This window comes from Suricata suricatta, chromosome 10, assembly GCF_006229205.1.
Source record: "Suricata suricatta isolate VVHF042 chromosome 10, meerkat_22Aug2017_6uvM2_HiC, whole genome shotgun sequence".
NCBI classification, from domain to species: Eukaryota; Metazoa; Chordata; class Mammalia; order Carnivora; family Herpestidae; genus Suricata; species Suricata suricatta.
The window spans coordinates 63,812,820-63,834,097 of NC_043709.1; the positions used below are offsets into that span (position 1 = coordinate 63,812,820).

A 21,278-nucleotide genomic window follows, 5' to 3' on the forward strand; every position below is an offset into this window, starting at 1 on the left:
AAAAGAGCCACTGGCCATGTTATAAATATTATTTAAAAAACAAAAACAAAACAAAACACACATACACTGGGTCCCGGGGCTGAAGGAAGAAGGAGTGGTAGAGCCCGAGGGCCTGGGCAGGCAGGAGCAGGCATTGGTGCTAGAGGGTAAGGACCCCACCTGTCACCAACCTGTCATTCTTCCCTAGAGGCCCTTCTCACATTTCTCTACTGGCACCACCTACCCCACATGGCATACCAATCTCTGGTCTGGGGCTGAGGGCAAGAACTGCACTAGTTGCCCGGGAAGTGGAGGACCCTTCAACACCACAAGCAACCCTGGGAGGTGCCAGCAATAGTGTGTTGGGGGCAGGGTTACTTGAGGAAGAGTAGACACAGACCAGACTAAGAAAGGAGTCTAGTGCAGATGGTGAGGGTGACCTAGGATGCACAGCCTCACACAGACCCGAAGCAGAGCAGCTCATCGGGTCACTGGTGGTCATCCAGTTGCTGCAGGAGTGTCCGCCGACGCCTTTCCAGCTCGCCCTCGCTCAGCTCACTTTCTGACGTGTCCCAGCCCGTCTGGTGGAGCAAAGGCACAGCTCACCCACAGCCTCCCCTGAGGGCCTCCAAGGCCTGGAGAGAGTGCTGACTGGGTTGGGGTCAGATGCCTGCCTCTCACCTTCTCCTTCTTGATTCCAAAACCTGGGGAGCGGTTGGGGAGTTCTGCCCGCCGAAGCTCCCTGTCCTTGTCCTGTTCTGGTTCTTTCTCATCACTCTCCTTGCCAGCTTTCTCCTCAGGGTCTGTCTCGCTCTCAGGACTGTTCTGTAAGAACCCAGAGCCCGCCTGCTCAGTTCCTGTGAAAGACAGCCTGGGAGGCGGCTGAAGAGCTCTCTCAACATGGCAGGGCCCTGGGTAGAAGTCCCTTCTCTACGCACCGACTTGTGTCTTCTCTTCTTAGTTTTCTTTTTTGGTTTCTTGGCTTTCCGAAGGCCATGATCTAGGGATAAAAAATGCCCAGTAAGGCCCACGGGGGCGGTGGGGGGTGTTCATCCCCTTCTCTGCCATAGTCCTCATTCTTTAGACAGGAAGCTATCTGAGAAAGTCTCTGTCAGTCCAGTTTTCCTTCCTTCTCCCAGTTTCTGCCTGGGTAGGGATGGGATGTTCTTCCTACCCGATCCACTCCACCTCCAACCTCAGGGTGCTGGCTGGGCTCCCTGAGGGCCTTCTCTCATTTGAGTCAACTTCTCCAGCTCCGAACTGCTTACCTGATCCAAGAAGAAGGCGAGATGGGGAACCCCGTCCTCCAAGGGCAGCACCCCCACTTTCAACCGAATCAAGTGAGGAAGAGGGCTCAGAGCCTGACTCTGAGAGGTTTCGCCTTCTCCGTTTAGGGGGTCGGAGAGACGGCGGGGGCAACTCCTCCTCTTCTGACTCAGAACCCTGGGCAGATCAGCAGATATGTTGTCAGGGCACAGGGTCTCTGGCCTCCAGAAACCCTCAAGTCTGGGAACTAGGGACAGAGTGGAGTATCCAGGGCCAATGGGATTTTCAAATCTCACTCCAAGAGGAAGTGATGTAGGGGAAAAAAACAAGAAATGTGGTTCCTATTTCCCCAAGGCAGTCCAGCCTCCCTCCACATCCTTCTGCCCACCAACTCACTGATGGCGAGTGGGAACGCTTTCGATGGTGCTTCTTGCCCTTTCTGCCATGTTTTCGTCCTTTGGTGTGGAGGTGCTGGCATTCAGTCTGTAGAGGCAAAAGGAGTGGTGAGGAAGGCACCAGGAAGTACTCTGCACCTCTGATTTTGCCTCTTCCTCTCAGGCTAGGGCCTCAGGCCTCTCCAGGACAGTGTTAGACTTCCCATGGTTGTACAGGGAAAGGAGAGCCCCAAGGGTAGAAGCCACTGGGGTCTCTGTTGAGCTGTACTGAGTGTTCATAATAAGCCTGGGACAGAGGCAGGGGTCAGAAGCTCTGCCTCACCTCCAGTACCTGCAGGAACTCCCGGAAGAGCCGGATCCGCTCCGACTCCAGGGTGATCTGCTCAAAGGCTGAGTCACACACAAAGCGCTCACGGACCTTGAACGGGAGAGCACTGCTGATCAGACCAGCCCCAGCACAGCACGGACACCGCCATGAGCACAGGGCCGGGCTGGGGCAGAGGAAGGAAGGGAGCCGAAGCTGGCCGTGAGCTGTGCTACAACTGGGGTGGGCCCTCAGTGGTGGAGAAGCACCGCTGCCGTCAGGACTGAGGGGGTGGTGTTTGGTGCCAGGCTACAGCCCTGACCTCTTCCCAGGCAGTGCCCAGCTCCAGAGCAGGCACGGCCTGCCTCAGCATGCTTCGGAAGGCAGCTTCCCTGCGCCGCATCCTTCGTGCCTCCTCCTTCTCGCGCTCTCTCTCCCGTGCCTCTGCTTTCTCCAGCAGCTGAGGACAGAAAGGACACAGAACTGGATTGATCACCCAGGAAGGTGGATGCCCAGGCCCCACTCAAGCATTTAACAGGTCAAGGGAAGCTGGGGTCTGAGCACCTGCAGCCATCCCCTGAACAGGGGGTACGGTCACACTGGGGCAGTGAACGAGAAGCAATGGAACAAGACAGAAGGAGGAGTTTGAGAATGGAGCCCTGGCTACAGCCCCGCCCTGCCCAGCCCCTCACACTATTGAAGGTCAGCTTGATGTTGCCTGCGTCCAGCGCAGCGGCCCTCTTGTCAAAGCTTATGACGTGGGCGAAGTCCTCAAAGGCTGTATTCACCTCCACGCAGAAGCCCCGGTCCTGTGAGCACAGCAGCACATGAAGCAGAGGCCAGCATGGGCCTGAAGCCTGAAGCTGGCCTCCAGGGATGGCAAAAGGGCAGACTACAGAATGCTCTAGAAGTCCCCCAGCCTCCAGATGAGACCTGCAGGACTCAGATGCACTTCTGAAACCAAGCTGTCCTAGTCCTCACCATCTGATGATTAAGCCTCCCGTATCTGTCCTTGGTTTGGATGTCCCAGGGAACTGGGCAGCGGGGCGGGGGGGGGGGGTGCGGGGGGCATTGGATCACATGGGAAGGGGGAGCAGGGTGTGTGTGTGTATGTGCCACGTCTGCTAACTGATGCCTGAGTTTCTCACAATTAATTCTTTGTTTTTTGAACCTAATGCTGGTCCCCACTGGGGCCCTCCTGCTGCTGAATAACTTCCTTGCACTCTCAGTCAGCACCTCCTGGCCTTATCCTCTGGCTCAGTTCTGGAGTGCTTACTATGTGCCAGGTACCATGATGAGCACTTCCCATTATCTCTTAATCCTCAGTATGGAAATTTAAGCCTAGGTCCTGGCCTCCTAATTTTATGTGGAAGGAGAAACCAAGGTTTACAGAAACTAGAGCACTTGTCCACGGTCTCACAGCTAGTATGTGGCTGACTGAGAACTCCACCCATGTCCTTCTGACTCCAAAGCCCAGAGATTGAAGCACTACACTCATACAGACCCCTTAGTCCATGGGGGAAATAGAGGCCATCGGGTATGCATCTCCAGAACACTACTAAAAATACCTCCCCTTCTTGAAGCACCCTGGGCCAGGCTCAGGGCTCCACATCTACACCTCTCAATGCCTCAATAAAGCAGACTTAGGAAAGCTATCTCCCTTGGCCTGTGTCAACCTGGTGAAATGTGGAGCCACTGAAGTTTAAGTGGGCTGGGGCACTGGCCCAGTTCCCTCCCCTTCTCTCTATACCAAACTAACTTGCTCTGGCCTTCGTTCTATGCATTTTTTTTTTAATTCTTATTTTAATTCCAGTTAGTTAACATGCAGTGTTGTATTAGTTTTCAGGTATACAGTATAGACATCATACTCTTGTTTATTCCAAAAGCACTTCCTCAACCCGTGCTCCAGCCCTTCTTAAACACACCAGTCTCTCTCTCTCAGGGAAACGAAAGCTCCAATCTCACCTTTCCACTGGCCCCTTCCATCAAACTCCTACCTCAATTAACTGGGAACATCCTGTCCACCCTGCTCACCCCTTCTTCAAGGTAACAACCTCTGCTTCTTTCCCTTTGACTCAAAATCTTTAAATGCAGCACAAAAGAAAATGAATAAACATTTATCGGGCCTCCTATAAGCAAGACACTTATACATACTATCACTTCTCACAACCGTGTACATAAATTATCCCTATTTTGCAGATGAAGAAACTGAGGCTCAGACATTTATAACTTCCAGAGATCTCAAGCAGTAAATAGGCAGGAGTCACCTGACCCTAAGGTCTATGCTGTACCTATTACTCTACCCTCTTCACGGACACTACTTTCCTAAATGTGCTCATGTCCTCCTCATAGCCAACTCCAAGGGACCCTTCTCAGTCCTCACTTGACTGGTTGGTCCTTGCACCTCTGCTGCTCACTTCAGTACTGCCCTCCTGTCTCTGACCTCTTTCAGTGCCTCTCTTGGATGTACTTGTTCCCCTGAGAACAGCACTTAGTCTTCAATCTACACTGTCCCTAACAATCTCACCCCCTACCTCCCTCCTGATTTCAGACCCATAATAGACTGGATATTTTACAGAAACTTCAAATTCAGCAGATCCCAAGAGAGTTTATTTCCTGTGAGCAATCCCCCCCCCAATGTCCCCTCCCCATGGATCTCCCAGGTTCAATCTTCTGGCTTCCAGCTGTTCCAAGTCCAAGACTCTTTTTATTATTCTACCAAGTGAGAGGTGCCCTCAGTCTGCCAGGCTGGTGGATGGGCATAGGGACTCCTGAGCTCTTCAGCCTTCCAAAGGCAGGGGCCCAAAACAGGGGAACAGGAAGGGGAACTATCTAAAGCACCTTTTTTCAGGAGATATGGTAAGACAGGACCCAGCGAGGACAGGACTCCTACAGGCCTGTCAGCAGGACCAGCCACTCTGTGGCTAAAATGTAAGCATCCAATAAAATTTAGCTCTCCTGGGGTTAAATAGTTATACTTTACATGATAATCCTATTTAAAATATAGTATTTGCTTTATTCCCCAAATGGAATTTCTATTTTATTTAGCCCTGTTCCTGCTGAATCCTTACCAATGGTACCATCATCCACCTATACCAACTTCGACTCATTCCTTCCTTGCCCTCGATTTCACACACAAAAAAATCTGTCCATCCTACTTCTGAGAGACTCTATCCTACTGATTTTAAACTTCCTTTTTTTCCTCAATAGCAGAAACATTTTTTCAACAAAAATCTTACATAGAACCTCAATATATAAGATAGAAGCTGCTGTATTTAGAGGAAGGAGCATAAAATCCCTCCCCTCACTCAGCTCCTCTTGCCTGTCCCCAGGTGCCCCTGAGCAAACTCAGGGGGTCTCAGGAACACAGCTGGAGCACTACAGGTCTCCCTCACTTGCTTGTTGCTGCTGAGTTCATCTCCCACCTAGATTACCTCCCATCTGGTCTGCCTGCCACCTCCTGCACCTCTAACCCCACCTCCAGAGTCCCATGCTGCTCTGACTTTTCTACCAAAGGGCCCCAATAGCAGGAGAAGGCTGGGCTGAGTCAGAAGAGGATGGTTCAAGCTCAAAATGTGTTTAAATCACTTGCCACTGACTTTCAGTGTCCTGAAGCTTCAAATACTGTCCTATCACCACCTATCCTTAAAGACATAAGCACTGGGTCTGAGAGGTACCACTCTACACTCACATCCCTCACACCCAGTGGCTCTTCTGAGACATCATCTGACCCTGGCTCCCTGTAACTTACAAGATAAAAATCCAGATTTCTTATTTTAGCACTTAAGGCATTTTATACATAGGGCTCTACTTCCAAACTGGGGTGTGTGGTTCCAGGGAAACAGAGGAAGCCATAGACCATATGGTATGTCCTACCTAATGGTAAGTAACTTTAAAACACTTAAGTTTTTTTTTTTGATTTTTTTTTTTAAAAGAGAGAAGTAACGTGGTATTAAGATGCAACACCTGAATCTGTAAAGCAAAACATAGGATTTCAAACCAATGAGTACACAGTGGGACATTCCTAGCTTTGGTCTCAGACCCTTCTCACCCCAGGTACCAAGTTATTCCCCTCGGTAATTAGGTATATGTTGGTGGAAAATTCCCCCATTTTTTAGGTGAGGCAACTGAGGCTGAGGAAGCTTAAAAGCCTGCTGACGGTCACACCACTAATAAATGGTTAAGTTAGCCTTGTGCCCCAAGCAGTCTGCTTCCACAGTGCTGCTTCCAACTGCTGGGCATACTGCCTCCCCAGTGTATTTGCATGTTCTTGACTTCCATAAAGAAATACACTGTCACTTTGTTTTTTCCTCCTGAAACACAAGGCTCTCTTATTGCCTCAATCACCTTTCTACCTTTGATGGACACAGACACTGAGAACTCTCTCTAGTATCAGACAAGCAATGTGCATGCACAGTGGTAAATGGCAGCTGAACTCTTGCTGCCATGCCAGAGAGGTGATTAGTGATGATGACAGGATGGCATGCCCCTTTTAAAAAGCCATGGCATCTCAGCCTAAATCCACTGAATGCCTTGCAAAACCAGCCTAGTGCTGCTAAATCCACATTTTGTTTTTTTGAGAGTGAGAGCATGAGCTGGGGAATAAGGGGCAGAAGGAAAGAGAGAATCTTAAGCAGCCTCCAAGCTCAGTACAGAGCCCGATACAGGGCTCAATCCCACGATCCTGGGACCATGACCTCGGCCAAAATCAAAAGTTGGACGCTTAACTGACTGAGATCCCCAGGTGCCCTGATAATCCATATTTTTAAAAGAAGCTGAAAACTCAGATTTCTCTGTGCAACCTCCCAACTTTAAAATATTAGCAACAAATTCAAAAGTTTCCTAAACCGTTGTACAGGCCAGAAGGAACACATCTGTGAGCTACCAGTTTATGATCAGCTGTGCCCCTTGCTCCTCAAAACTGCCATGGCCTCTCTACTCCCTTGCCTCTGCTCCTGTAATATCCTATGCCCAGGACCTCCATCCTTCTTCACCTACTTGTTCTTAAAGGTGTAGTTCAAATGTTAATTTTCTGGATTCTTGTCTCTGTAATAGTGCTTGCTCCTCTATATAATAGGTGTCATGTCTATCTTCCTATTGGGTCATGAGCTCCTTATATCTGTGTCCCCAAGGCACAGTAAGGGATCATAGTAGATATCTGCTGTACTGAGCTGCAATGCTCCTGCAAAACAGGAAGTCCTGTCCAGAGAGTGTGCCCTGCACCCAGCCTGCATCCACCCACAACCCCAGGCCTCCCTCACCTTAAGAATGTCCTTAATGATCTTCTTCTCATCATGGAATCGTGCCTTCAACTCCTCCACATAGAACTTGAACAAGTCCAGAGGTGTGGAGCCTGCGGGGGAGGGAGGGAGGGGGGCCTGGCGGGCGGCAGCTTCCCAAGGCCTGGGGGTGGGGTCGAGGACAGGATGAGGGAGTGGGGGTGCAGAGAGGCTGGCAGGGCAGGAAGCCAGGCTAGAAAAGGGGGAGCCTGGCTGCCTTACCCGGCTGGCCCAGCATGTTGGCAAAGCGGACGTCAGTGCTGACCGCTGGGTACAGCTCCATCCAGGTGGACATAGAGTGCAGCTGCCCTGTCTCGTGCAGCTCATCCAGGAAGGTCTGAGCAGGGAGAGGCCAGTTACAGGGAGAGTGAGACAGGGATAGAGGCAGAGCCAAAGATGCGAGGAAGAGAGGAGACGGCAGGAAGAGGCAGGAACAATCCGGATTGAGGAAATGCAGGCAAAGGAGGCAGAGATGAAGAGATACAGATGGAGACACAGAGAGCAATGCAAATACAGACAGGAAGAAACTAAAACGTGAGCAGAAGCTGGGCTAGAAGGCAGAGAAATAGAACCTTGTCTGCAGCATGTTCTTCCTGTAGTTTGCTTTCAGCTTCCTGAAGTGATACATCTCAGTAACCCCTCCCCTCAGCAACCTTACCCCAACCACCCCTGCCACTTCCAAGCTGGGGGCAAGCTAGCTATGCCTATCTAGCTCCCTACCAAAGGGAAATGAACTTGGCCAAGCTTCCAAGCTGTGCCTTTAGGGTGCTCTCTGCTGGCAGTTTCTGGGTGGTGCATACATCTAGTCTCCCTAGAGAGAGGAGATGGTAGGGAGAGGAAGGCCTAGAGTTGAGGGTATACAGCAGAGGTAGAACTGCAGGCACACAGAGGCCTTGCGGAGTGGGACAGGACGAGGCACAGATGAAACAGTAGGCCTAGGTGAGAGGAGGCAGGGCATGGGCAGAGGTTATGCTCCAGGGCAGAGCAGAGTTCCAATCCAGCAGGCAAAAGATACCTGAAAGGCCTCCCGGTTCTTGCGTTGCTGACGCCGCTCCCGAAGGCGGGCCCGCTCCCGCTCCTCCTCCTCCTCCCTCTCCAAAGCTCGGATGTGCTCCTCAAAGCAGATCAGTGCATCTTCCTTGTCCATGTCTGAATTCAGGAGGAAGGCTCAGCCTGTACCGCACCAGTGGGATACCCTCACAGGCCCCCAGCACCTTCAGTGTTCAAGGATGCTGCCTTGGTAGATGCCAGGGTCACCCAGGGTGGTGGGCAAGAGAGCCAGAGGGCTATGTGGGAGAGCTACTGGAATGGCGGTTCTGGAGGAGGGCTTGTTAATGTAGAAGAAGAAAAATTAGCATGTATTCAGCTCTTGTGAATTCAGTTACTGGAAGTAATCATATGAAACCAGTAATCTCGGGATCTGAGGTTTTATGTTTTATGGAACTGGGAATGAGTCAGTCTTTGAGGCAAGTTCAGAAGATAAATTTCTGATACTGCCAGTGATTACAGGCCAACAACAGCTCACTGTAACACATGTGACTGGTTAAGGCCCACTGTGCCAGGACCATTTAAGACCATATTCACATGAGTTACAAAAATCATCTCCTCGTTTTCTGACACCTATCCTAGAGTTCTTCCTCCAAGGACACACAATGTCCAGGTCAACAGGGGACACCAGAGGGAGGGAGGGAGGGAGTGGCCCAGCATTCTCGCATCTCCAGTCTGGAGAGTGGGGTCCCAGCTCAGTAAGGAAAGGGGAAGGGACAGGCGGGAGTGGAGACCGGGCTTACTCTGCAGCTGGTGGTCCTGAGCAAAGCTGGGGTTATCCATGAGGTACTGCTGGGCCTGGGACCATGTGGTTTGGAAGTTGACACTACTCATCCCATCTAGGATGCTCTTCAGGGCCTGGATGTTGCGGCGCCGGAGCTGCTTGGCCTGTTCCTGGGGAGCCACAGGGTCAGGGTCAGGGTCAGGGTAAGGTCGGATAGGTCGGAGCTACTCAAGTGGGCCTGGGCAGAGGAACATTCAGGGAAAACAGGTAGCTAGGGTACCCTAGGAGGGCCAGGCTCCAGACTTCCATGCTCCCAGCAAGGGGAAGGAGCACTGGTTACAGACCAACCCTTCATAGATGCCTTCCTGCCCTCCCACACCCAGGATATCGGCCCAGGCCAGAAACAGGGAGATGTGCAAGTGCCATACCAGCTTCTGAGTAAGGAGCTGGGACCCTGGGGCAGAGGAGAAATGAATAGCTAGAATCCATAAGGATGCAAAAACATGAACAGTGTAAAGTGAGGCAGGTTGACGGATCCAGCCAGTGACTGTTACCTTCTCCTTCTTGGCCAGGAAGAAGAGGACATCATCATAAACCTCTTTTCGATCCCTCTCAGGGACCACAGCCCACACCTCCAGCTCCCCAAAGGTCTGTTCTGCCCTCCTGTGGAGTATACGGGCTGTGCGTAGGCAGGCAGGCAACAGAGACCCTGGGACCATGTGTTCTCAGTGTTCCCAGGCCCCACCCCAGCCAGGCCCCCTGACCGGTAGCGGGTGGTAGAGGTCATGCGTTCGTGCTGCTCCAGGAAATGCTGCAAGGTCTGCTTGGCCTCCTTGGCCCTTAGCCGGGCCTCTTCCTTCTCCTCCTTCTCCCGCTGGGCCTTGTAGGCATTGAATGCCTGCTTTTTCTCACTCAGTTTGGGCAAGGCACTGGGGTGGAGAGGGTGGGAGTGGGGTGGGGAAAGAGGAGTCAGCCTGAACCGCTCTGCACAGCAGGCTGCAAGGAGGCAAGATGGGTCTCTGGGATGAGGGGAGGGGTGGGAGGCAGTGAAGGGAAGACTGGGCTCCAAGACACCGCTAAGACTGGGCTCTTTTGCTCAAGGTGCAGTCAGGCCTCCACCCTTTCCAGCCCCCTCACCCCAATTAATTCAATTCAAATCAATTCAATTCAACAAGCATTTATTGAATGTCTCATATCAGATACCTTTCCCCTCTTCCTTCTGGAGGCCGTCCAGCTTCTCTTTCCCCTCTACCCTTACCCTTCTATTGCTCTCCATACTTGGGCCCCCATGGGGCCTGAGTATTAAGCTGGACATCTCAGGGAGGCCCTGGCCCCGCTGCTCTCATAAACACGGTTTGGAGGGCCTGGCTCCCTCTGCCCAGGCCTACCTGTAACGGGGGTCGGTGACCACCATCTTCATGGCCTGTTCCCACGAGGCGTTGGAGGGGACAGCCTAGAATGGAGCAGGCAGGGGTCATGGGGCCTGCCCTCCTTCATCCCCCTCCAGGCCTACCCAGGGAGCCCCACCCCCGCACCTTGTCCCTCAGCAGCTCCTTGAAGGCCTGCTTTGCTTTCTCCCGGTTGCTCCAACTGAGGCCAGACCTCTCTGGTTCTGGCTTTGATTCCTCTTCCTCCTGCTGTGGTGGCTGATGCTGTCCAGCAGCACTGGGGGGCAAAGGGGACTCAGCCACAGCATCTCCCAGTCCCCACAGTTTCAGTGCCCTATGTGATCAGCAGCATGCCACCCTCTCCTGGCTCCCTAGAGCAGCCCTTTTCTGCCCTGCTGAGGCCTGGCAGAATTCAAGGGTTGAACCAACCAGGTTGGGGGCTTGAGGCCAGTATCTGGAATGCCTCAGGGGGCAGCCCTCACCTGCTGAGGCCCTCCTCCGGCTGCTGCAGAAACCCTTGCTCCACAGGCTGGGCAGCCTCTGACATATCGCAATCTTCACTGCCACCTGGCTCAGGCTCTAGAAGGCCCATAGGCATAGGGGTGGGGCCAGGTGGCACAGGTGGGGGCTCAGGCTGGGGTTGAGGTGGCTGTGGCTGCAGTATCTGTGGCTGCTGCTGCTGCTTCCTATAGGTGAGCCAGAACGGCAGTGTCCACAAGTAGAGCAGAGACAGGGAGAGTCAGGGACCAGCTTGTCTCTATCCTGCGAAGGACTGGGGCCAGAGCAGACCACTCCACAAGGAGACTGAGAGCTGGCTCTTCCACGAAGTAGGGATCACGGAGAGAGGGTCCACTCCCACCCCTCAGGTGGCCCCAAGTTTGGATGGATAGGTGGGCAAGTCACTCACCCTGCGGCCTCTTGTTTGACTAAAGCTGCAACAGGAAAAGATAACAGTCACAGGGTGGCAAGTGCCACCCCCCAGAACTGCAGCCCAGGCCCACCCCCTCCTCACCCTCCAGGTCATCCAGGTCCTTGGGCCGGGTCCAGCGAGACTCCTTACTCTGGTTGTTATAGTAGTAAGGTTTGCCCGTGTCTGACTTGTACTCTTTCCAGGGACACTGAGACAGCAGCAACTGCAAGAGGATGGGCAGAGGACATCAGTAGACTAGGCATGCCCTCTAGCCACAATTGGGGGAGCTAAGGGGATCCAGTGAATAGAGGACATGGGAATTTTTAGTTACCACCTGGCCTAGCTCAACATGGGGGAAGGTAGACTTCCTGAGATCCTAGGGAGGTTGGGGGGTGGTCAGGGATCTTGGGATCAGAGGAACCATGAGTATGGTTAAAGACTCAGGGGAGGCCAAGAACTCAGAAGGGTCAGGGCAGCTGAAAGAAGGGCCAGAAAGCCCTGCTCAGGACCTCTGCCTTCGACTTGAGCACGCTGGGCTTCTCCCACACGGACTGCTTGTCGTCAGCATTGTAGTAGTAGATGCGCCCATCAGGGGCCACATGCTCACTCCACAGGGCCCTCTGGGGAGGGGGGGTGCACAGAATGGTGGTCAAGGCTCCCTTCCCAAAGCTTCTCCTCCTCACCCCAAAGATTTAACCATCAGCCCCCCAACTGTCAGCCTTTCAACCCAGAGACCCCTGAGCTGGAAGAACTCACCGGAGGGCCTGTCCCAGCCACAGCAGCTAGAAAAGAAGCCAAAGGAAACATTAAGTCTTTGCTCCAACCCCCATCTTATCCCAACTATTCCTCCCTTACTCCATCCCCAATAAATATCCCATCAACATCCCAGGCTCCCTGGCATCCCAACAGGCATGATCCAGGGTAGGCTCTAGTCCATGGTCCCCTCTCCCCTGTACCCCCCAACCTCCGAGCCTGGGGTGAGCAGACCCCCAGAAGACTCACAGCTGGCTGTGTCCGCACCTGGAGCCGTCTGCCGAAGAAAGAGGAGGGGGAAGGGTTGGGGCCAAGCCCAGTGGCCCCCAGGACCCAGGCCATGGGGGATGAAGAAGCAGGCCAGGATCCATTTGTCCTGCTCCCAGGAACCTCTGCTCCCTAACAGGTATCCCCCACCCTCTGGGGCCATGACTCTAGAACCCTAAGGGGAACTGCATAGCAGCTCTATTCTTTGTTTTGCTCAGGTGAGAGTATTTTGTTGAGTCAATCTCTGTCTGAGACCCCTCTTCCACACTGGATGCCAAATGCTACATTCTACCCAGGCTCTACTACACTAAGCAATGGCACAAGAAGGTCCTGTGCTTCCTTCAGAAACAAAGAAGATGTGAATAGAGGACTGTATTCAAGTGTCCAGAGGGCTAGCTCTGCAAGAGTTGTGTCAGCCACAAATGTGTTCCTTAAGGGAGCTGGGCACACCTAAGAGTTAATGAGAATGTACATGTCACTGGGGATGAGTGAGAAACTAGAAGAGCAGAGTACATGGCTGGAGAGGAGGACCTGAGTGTGGGGAGCGCTGCCAGGACCAGGGTGGATCCGATGAGAAGAAGGAAAGATTGGAGGCCATATTCCTGCACTCCAAGTCAGACCCACAGGGCTGCAGTGCAGAGCCTGCTTCCTGCCGTCCCCCAGTGCTTACCGCTGCGGTGACAGGCACCGCTGGCATCAGCATTCCTGGCATCATGGGAGGTACCATTCCTGGTATCTAGGGATACAAAGAAGACAAAACCAGCTACCAAGATAAGGGCAGGTACAGGCTAGGCAGGCTCCTGGGAGATCCCATTTGGGGCCATGACCTTCACATGGGTATACCCTCAGACATTCCCCAGGTTCTGGGCTCTCAGCTTTGCCAGAGTGTTCTACAGTCATTCAGCAGACAGATCGTCATGGCCCTAGCTAAAGCTCCCTCTCTTCTCCCCTTACATCCTAAAGTCGAGATGTCCACTCTCACCCCTCTCCCAGCTTCCTTTCCCTCCCCCAGCTAGGCTCCCAAGGCTCTGAGGCACTGGTGCAGGACAGAGGATTACCTGTGTGAGTGGTGGTGGTGCCCCCATTGGTGGAAGCATTGGGGGCATGATGCCAGGTGGCATTGGGGGGATGGCTGGTGGTCTCTGACCCATGGGAGGTAGTCCCATCGGAGGAAAGGGTGGGGGAATTCCTGGAGGGGGCATCTGGAAATGAGGAAAGGAAGCGATACTGAGCAGAGAAAGCACTGCCTTTACCTCTCAGGGAATATCCACTTGTCTTCCAACCCTCTCAACCCTCCACCCCGGCTCTGAGGCAATTTCAAGGCTTTCGTTTGAGAAGCACAAAGCATGAAAACTGCCTGCTCCTCACCACTGAGAAAGACTGATAACTGGGGGATCTTCTGGGCCTAACAAGCAAGCACACAGCTTCTTCAGAGGTAGCAAAGGGAGAGGGAAAACATAAGTGTAACTGCCGCCAGACTGTGGCTGGAAGGCTCCACTTCTTCGCCAATTCTCCCCAATTAGGCCTCTCAGAGGAAGGGCCAAAAGGCAGGACTCCAGGTACCCAAATCCCCCAGTCCCCTGCCTCCCATCCCTTTTCCTCCAACTCTGTGACCACCAGCCACTATTTCAGTCTGCCTTCTGTGGCATATTGAAAGAACAGAGATAAGGAGCAGTAAAAGAGAAAGGCAGCCTTGCTACGCCCTCACACTAACAGGGTCTTTTCCCTTCCACTTCTTCCCCAGACCCTCTCTATCAACCCAAGGACACAAAGACAAAGGGGGAGCTATCAACCTGATGGACTGGGAGCTTAACAGCAGCTCATCCCACCCCAATGCCCAAGGAACACCACCCCTTTACCAAGGGCAGCAGAGGGGGCATTACACAAAACTGCTGGCGATGCAGCAGTGCTAGGGACTGGGGAGCTGGGGGTTGCAGGCTGGAAAAGCCAAGCCCAGGGAAAGACATGAAACTTACGAAGGGTGGTGGCATCATGGGGGGCCCCGGTGGGAAGGGGGCAGGCGCTGCTGGGGGCCGGGGACCAGAATCGGGAACCGACTGTTGAGGGAGAGAAAAGTCATAGGACCCAGGATGGGCAAAGAGATGGGCTTTTGCAGAAGGGAAGCAGAGCAGTGAGGATGAAAAAGGAGCACAAAGTTCAGAGAAAGAGTCCCCTGGCCCAGTTTCCTGCCCACACCCAGCTCTGAGCCCTGGCTAGGTCTGTTCTCTTCCACCAGCCAAGAGCCAATAGGCCATGCCCCTTCAATAGTCATCTTTAGGAGCACCTGAGTGGCTCAGTTGGTTAAGCGTCCAACTTCGGCTCAGGTCATGATCTCACGGCTCAAGAGTTCAAGACCCACGATGGGCTCTGTGCTGACAGCTCAGAGCCTGGAGCCTGCTTCAGATTTTGTCTCCCTCTCTCTCTGCCCCTCCCTTCTCCTGCTCATGCTCTGTCTCTCAAAAATAAACATTTAAAAAAAATGTTTTTTTAAGTCATCTTTATTTTGCTAAAGTCACAGACAAGATGGAGGCAGCTGTACCACAGGCACAGACTAGATCTTCCCAAGGCTTTTCATCCATTCTCCCATCCCTGGGCAAAGGCTGCACCTCCCTCAAACCTCTCATTCCCAAAGTATCCAGGGAGGATGTGACCCCTTTTCCTGTTCCCCTACCTGAATTCACCCAGTTAGAGTCCCAAAGCCCTCTAAACACAGTCACTACACCTTCCTAAGCACTAGCCTCCTTCTCTCTGTCACTGCCAGCCTCCCACAACTGGCCTCAGCTTTACTCACTCACTCTTTGACACCCCCACTCCCAGTCACCTCCTCCTCTTTAGCTCTACTCCCTCCCCTATAGATCCCAAACCCATCTCCCTGTGGCTGAGACTTTGAACAGCCAAGGTCTCCCACACCTAATGGCTGTGTGTCACATCCCATCCTTCAGTTGTTGGCTTAAATATTACCTGCTCTCACAAGACTTCCTGATTATTTAAAGCAGATCCTTCCAATTTATTCTCTGATTCCCTTCTAAGTTTCTTGGTGTGTATACAGTTTGGTAATTATCATTATCCCCTTACTAAAGTATAACAACATTCCATGAGGACAGAGATTCACATGACTTTTTGAAAGCTGGACTCCTGGTACCTGATAGTGTCTGGCACATAACAGGTACTCAATAAATATTGAATGAATGCAAGAAGGAACAAATAAAGGAACAAACACTCCCAATTCTAAAAATTTGTCCTATAGATATAGCCTCATATGGCCAAAATGATGTATGTATGTTTCCATTCCAGCATTATTCATATAACAGACTGAAATCAGCCCAAATATCCATCACTAAGTAACTATGAAATTATACACAAATGTACAATGGAATACTATGCAGTCATAAAAAAAGAATGAAGATGTTCATTGTCTTGATAGGAGCAATCTCTAAGATACATTAATAAGTGTGTGTTTGGGGAGGAAGTACAGCGAAGTTGGATCATTTGTATGAAAACTGGAAAGAAAAGATGACATACAAGAAATCAGTAGAAGGGGAACAGAAGTGGGAAGGGAAACTTCTCACTGTATATATGCCCTTTTGTAACCATATGATTTTACCACCCATTCAAAAAAATAGATATATTTCCAAGTGAACTGAGGCTTGGCGATGCAGCCAAAAGGTCCTGCCCTCCTTCTTTTTGCTTGAAGGTTAGAAGGTGTAAGGGAGGAAGGAGTTCTAGAGAAAGGTGGTAGACGGCTAAAGAGGAGACACCTCACTGCTGCTCATTTTCCCTACCTACCCAATGATCCCTCTGCTGAGAAGGCTCAGCATTGAAAGGTGCTTTCTAGGGGCGCTTGGGTGGCTCAGTCGGTTAAGCCTCCGACTTGGGCTCAGGTCCGATCTCACATTCGTGGGTTCCAGCCCCGCGTCAGGCTCTGTGCTGACAGCTAGCTCAGAGCCTAGAGCCTGCTTCCAGTTCTGTGTCTCCTTCTCTCTCTTCCCCTCCCCTGATCATGCTCTGTCTCTCTCTGTATCAAAAATAAATAAAACATTAAAAAAAATAAAAAAAAAAAGGTGCTTTCTAATCTCTACCTCTAGCAATATCTGTCCTTCCTTTTTTTCCACACATCTTGTCCTAAGTAGAGAAGGGAATAAGCCAAACTATTCTAACTTGAATCATCTTTCTCAGTGTTCACCTACTCTAGCCTTGTACTCAGACCTGCTCCTGCTTAAGATTGCCCTCAGAATAAGAAATAAAAAACTAGGGGCGCCTGGGTGGCTCAGTCGGTTCAGTGTCCGGCTTCAGCTCAGGTTATGATCTCACGGTTCATGGGTTTGAGCCCCGCATCAGGCTCTGTGCTGACAGATAGCTCAGAGCCTGTATTTAGATTCTGTGTCTGCCTCTCTGACCCTCCCCTGCTCAAGCCATCTCTCTCTCAAAAATAAATAAAACATTAAAAAAAATTTTAAATAAACTGATCAATATGGGAGGAATATGGGAGGAAATCCATTTCTCTGTGCCATACTTGACCACCTCTTGCTGCCTCAGGATCCTCTCTGACCTCCCAGATGCTGCATAACCATCTTTGGGTCCTACTAGGCTCAAGCTGCCCATCTGAGATTGGCACCAGCATCCATACAGTTGTCTAAGATAGAAACCAGTGAGTCATTCTCCACACCTCCCTCTTCCTTGTCAACACATCATGGAGTCCTGCTAATTGTACCTCGTACACATTTCTTGAATCCATCCACTTCTTTCCATTTCCTCCTCCACCCTACCACCCCTTTTTTCATCCAATCTCCTGTAGTAATTCCCCCCACATCCACTCCAGTCAGCAGCCATAACGAGCTCATCAAAATGCACTTCAGACCATGTTACTCCCAGCTTAAAATTCTTTGATGGCTCCCACTGTTCTTAGGGTAAAGACCAAAACCCCTACCCAAGGCCCGAAAGGCTGTGGGAGGTTTGCTTCCCAACTGCTGTGCCAGCCTCATCCACACTGAGCTCCTGGGTCTGTGCTCCGTCCAGCCACACTCACCTCCTCTCAGTTCTCCCATGCCAGGCATGCATCTTTGCCAGGCACAATTTCCTGCCAAGCCCACTGATCTAGCCTACAGGTCTCTCATCTATCAGTCATCGCTTCTGCAGGAAAGGCTTCCTCCCATCCCAGTGGGCCAGGCTAAATCAAGAGCCCTCTTTTGCATGTTTGTGTACCATGTACTCGCCCCTTTTAGCAGTTACCCACCAGAATTGTACAGTTATTTGCACAAAGCTGATTGTACAGTTATTTTATGTGGCACTAATAAAATTCGAATGCCACCACTTAAATTATGATACTTCATCGATTTTAAGATGTATCTTTTGGGCAACTGGGTGGCTCAGTCAGTTAAGGGTTCAACTCTTGATTTTGGCTCAGGTCATGATCTCATGGCAGATCAAGCCTTGTATTGGGCTCAGCACTGGGTGTGGAGCCTGCTTAAGACACTCTCTCTCTCTCTCTCTCTCTGCCCCTCCCACGTGCATACACACGCATAGTCTCTCAAAAATATATATATAAGATGTATTTTGACAAGAAATGTTAAAATGTGAGTCTCAGAATCAATGAAATTATCTGCTGCCTCCACTAGACCTTAAACTTTAAAGGGCAGGGACTGTGCCTCTTTTTCATCCTATCCCCACTATATTTTCCTCACTGTCCCAGACTGGTACACAGTAGGTGTTTGTGTGTTGACTTAATGACTAAATGGTCTTGGCAGGTCCCACAAAACACGGCCACTAGTAAGGCCTGGTAGTTATTCAGGGAACAAGAATGGCAGATGTGGAGGGTATTTTGGCAACCACCCACGGTAGTCTCCTTTCTCAGATGAGAAAACTAAGGGGAATTATCAGTCCCATGCCCCACTGCTGTCAGGGACACAGCCACGACTGGATCCAGTGTGCCCTCCAGTTCTACCCTCTGGGCACAGTCCTTGCCACAGGAAACAAGTGCTTTTTCACTCTAGCATATTGCCCACTACCCTTGTGGGTTAAATCAGCAAGGACCCAACGTTTCCTTGAGGACTAGTAATGGCTCCCTACTGCTCACCCTACAGAATCTCACCTAACATTCAAAACCTTTCAACAAGGCTCATCTACTCTTCTCGGCTCAGGCTGACTCAATGACTTCCCTCCTCTTTGCACAGAAATTGTTAGGTTACACCACTTATTCCACTGTCTCTCTTTGCTCAAGATGACCCAATATTCACCCCCTTCAAATTACCTCTGTGATTTTCCTCCACACATATACACACTCCCACCTACTTGTGTCCCCTCAGGATAAATGCTATACTCCGTGGCACCACTGACCTGTGGATGTTTGCTGGGTGTTTCCCACAGGACTGCCCATCTCCCTATTCAGATTTCTCTATATTCTGAGATTATGTTTTCTCCTTTTAAGCCTCCTCTTGAGTGTCTAGTCAGGGCTCTGCATACAAAGTACTGTGATCAAATGCAGACTCATCCTTAACCTTATTAGTTTTTTGCACTCTGGAATATCCAAAACAGGCAAATGTGTGCATGTGTGTGCATATGCTCAGGTACATTTGTATAAAGTCCCTGGGCTAAGGCAGCCTGTGATGAGAGGGACAAACTGGCAGAGGCTGTCTGTATATCTGGGGGAAAGGAACTGGAATCAAATACTGGCATGGGAAAATCTAAATAACATAAAAATGAATTGTATATGACCATCTTTAATTTGGTATTTGTGCTGCCAAAGCGAGCACTGACCATCTTTAACTTGGAATGGAGACCCCTGGCCAGGATCCAGATGCTGCATTGTTTTGGACAGTTCCCGTAGAGGACAGAGCAATGGAATGAACATAAATTACCATGGAAATTCCAAAGCCCTCTCTTTCCTGAGCTTCCTCTGTGCAATGTGTACACTTTCCTTCCCGGAACACTGCTGCCCCTATCTCACTGGCTGCAGTGCCTGTATAACTTTGGGTCTTATTACACGTTGGGGTGAGACTCTGAAGTAACTCATGTGAGAGAGGGATATAGGAAATGGGGTAAAAAGAGGAGATCCTGTGTCTTCCTTGAACAAAAATAGATTTGTGGGCTGGAGAGAGATGATGAAGAGACAATTGATCATATGCTCACTTGGGCCAGTGGAATGAACCCCGCCTCCCACCTCAAGGTACAATCAATTCTCAGACTTTACATCTATAGGGCATCACAGAACTAAAGATTCAGAAGAAAGAATAAAAAGAGAAAAGAGCAAGAATGGAGAGACAAAAGGAAGAGCATGGAGAGGGAATAATCTCATCTAACAACTAATATTTATTGAGTGCTTATTACGAGCCAGATACCATGCCAAACACTCATTTAATCCTTGCAACCATCTAAGAGGTTATTATCCCCATTTCTTAAATAAAGAAACTGAGGTTCAGAGAGATGAAGTAACTTGACCAAGGTTCTAAGAAAGTAAATGGCAGAGGCAGGCTTGGAATCCAAACAGTCTGACCCCAAAGCCTGTGCTTTCAGCTCCTCTACAAAGCTGCCTCCCAGCAAGGATGATGGTGCCACAGCTATTTCTTACAAACGGATTCTCCTGTTGACTTTCACCCCTGTCCACACACAATCCTAAAATCCTCCAGGAGACCCCAAGGTTGGCCTGGTCTGACTCACTCCCTAAGGGGATTTGTGTTGGAAAAATCAACACCTCTCAGAAAAGAATAACTATCATCAAAAAGAAAAATACCACGGAGGCTGAGACCAGCTGATTACCCTGCAGTCTACCTGCTTCAGCTGCCCAAAACGGCGCCAGCTCCTCCCTGTTTTCAAGACCATCCTAGTCCCCACCTCTCTATACCAGGCCTAGCATTCCTCGTACTCCCCAAAGATACTGGCTGTCTCGCTAGAAAACATCTCCCATTGCTTCTCTCTGATCCGGCCATCCCCTCAGAATGAAGACTTCATTCTGGTCTTCATTTTCTTGGGTTAGGTCTCAACCTTCTGTGTGACTTCCAGAGTTCTTCCGTCCCTCCAGTAGGATTCCGGAGGGGCTACAGGATTCCGGAGGCGCTGATTAGCCCGATCCACCACCCCTGCTCGCTTTGTGCCTACCATCCCCACCCCACCCCCCATCCCAGGGGATTTTCTGCAGCCCCAGATGAAGGCCTCGCCTCTATCTTCAGCCTTCTTTCCCTTGCTTCCCCACATCCTAGAACCCATTCTCCTGAACTCTTTCCCCAAGAACTACCCCCATTTTGAAGATGGAAAAGATCTGGGGTATCATTCTCATGCATTTTCCTTGTTTTTTTTTTTTTTAAACCGATGGGAAATCTGAGGCCCAAAGAAAGGGAATGACTTGCCCAAGGTCACACAGAGTTGTTATAGTTTGCTGATGGCAGAGCCAGGGTTGGGACCAAGGGTCCCCTGCCTTCTCGTTTCTTGGACTATCCAGCACTGGATGGGGGCAGAAGCCTCCCTTTCCTCAGGAGACAATGCCCCCTCCTAACCTCAGGAGACAATGAAGGGGGAAACGAAAGAGAAGGGGGTCTCCAAGTGGTCTTATGGGGTCCATGGCTTCCAGAGGAAACAAGCACTGAGTCTGGGGAGGGGCGTGCGGCACGCCAAATATCCAGGAGGGGAAACTGTGGCCCCCAGCTTTCCCCTTGTTCCTCGGTTCCCACATTCCCACCCCCTCTACCTTTCCGACCGTTCTCCAGAAACCCACCCTTCTCTTCTTCCCTCCCCCCTCCTCACCCAGTACCGCAACACACGTTTCACTCAAACCCCTTATACCCCCACCCCGCCATCCTCCATCATGGCCTCCCCGCCCCTTCTCCCCCAAATCCCCACTCCCCTCCCCCTCCCAGGCTCCCTTTCCAAACCCCTCATGCCCCTTGCCCTCCCCCGGGGTCCCGGGTACCCCCAGCGGCCTCCCCGCCCCCCCGGCCCCGGCCCGAGCCGCCGGGGGCGCTGTGGGACCGCCCCGG

The 21,278-nt window shown here is 51.2% G+C and overlaps 1 protein-coding gene across 7 annotated transcripts in view; it reads right to left on the reverse strand.

Moving 5' to 3' along the window:
• Positions 1-14: 14 nt before the first annotated feature.
• PRPF40B (pre-mRNA processing factor 40 homolog B) overlaps positions 15-21,278 on the reverse strand; it is a 21,549-nt gene continuing 285 nt past the window's right edge. Inside the window, exons 2-26 of one of the 7 annotated variants that reach the window (XM_029955087.1) lie at positions 14,289-14,369; positions 13,371-13,514; positions 12,983-13,048; positions 12,295-12,322; positions 12,049-12,074; positions 11,802-11,912; positions 11,395-11,515; positions 11,290-11,314; positions 10,865-11,068; positions 10,530-10,659; positions 10,383-10,447; positions 9,759-9,923; positions 9,549-9,657; positions 9,014-9,164; positions 8,239-8,372; positions 7,446-7,560; positions 7,206-7,297; positions 2,637-2,753; positions 2,267-2,404; positions 1,963-2,058; positions 1,642-1,728; positions 1,248-1,422; positions 918-979; positions 661-804; positions 15-560 (exon numbers count right to left, since the gene is read on the reverse strand). In XM_029955087.1, coding sequence (XP_029810947.1) covers positions 468-560; positions 661-804; positions 918-979; positions 1,248-1,422; positions 1,642-1,728; positions 1,963-2,058; positions 2,267-2,404; positions 2,637-2,753; positions 7,206-7,297; positions 7,446-7,560; positions 8,239-8,372; positions 9,014-9,164; positions 9,549-9,657; positions 9,759-9,923; positions 10,383-10,447; positions 10,530-10,659; positions 10,865-11,068; positions 11,290-11,314; positions 11,395-11,515; positions 11,802-11,912; positions 12,049-12,074; positions 12,295-12,322; positions 12,983-13,048; positions 13,371-13,514; positions 14,289-14,306 — 2,616 coding nt within the window. In that variant the 5' untranslated portion in view covers positions 14,307-14,369 and the 3' untranslated portion in view covers positions 15-467. Of the gene's footprint in view, positions 561-660; positions 805-917; positions 980-1,247; positions 1,423-1,641; positions 1,729-1,962; positions 2,059-2,266; positions 2,405-2,636; positions 2,754-7,205; positions 7,298-7,445; positions 7,561-8,238; positions 8,373-9,013; positions 9,165-9,548; positions 9,658-9,758; positions 9,924-10,382; positions 10,448-10,529; positions 10,660-10,864; positions 11,069-11,289; positions 11,315-11,394; positions 11,516-11,801; positions 11,913-12,048; positions 12,075-12,294; positions 12,323-12,982; positions 13,049-13,370; positions 13,515-14,288; positions 14,387-21,278 lie in introns of those variants that run through there. The other 6 variants (XM_029955083.1, XM_029955084.1, XM_029955081.1 and 3 more) reach the window with 6 other exon arrangements.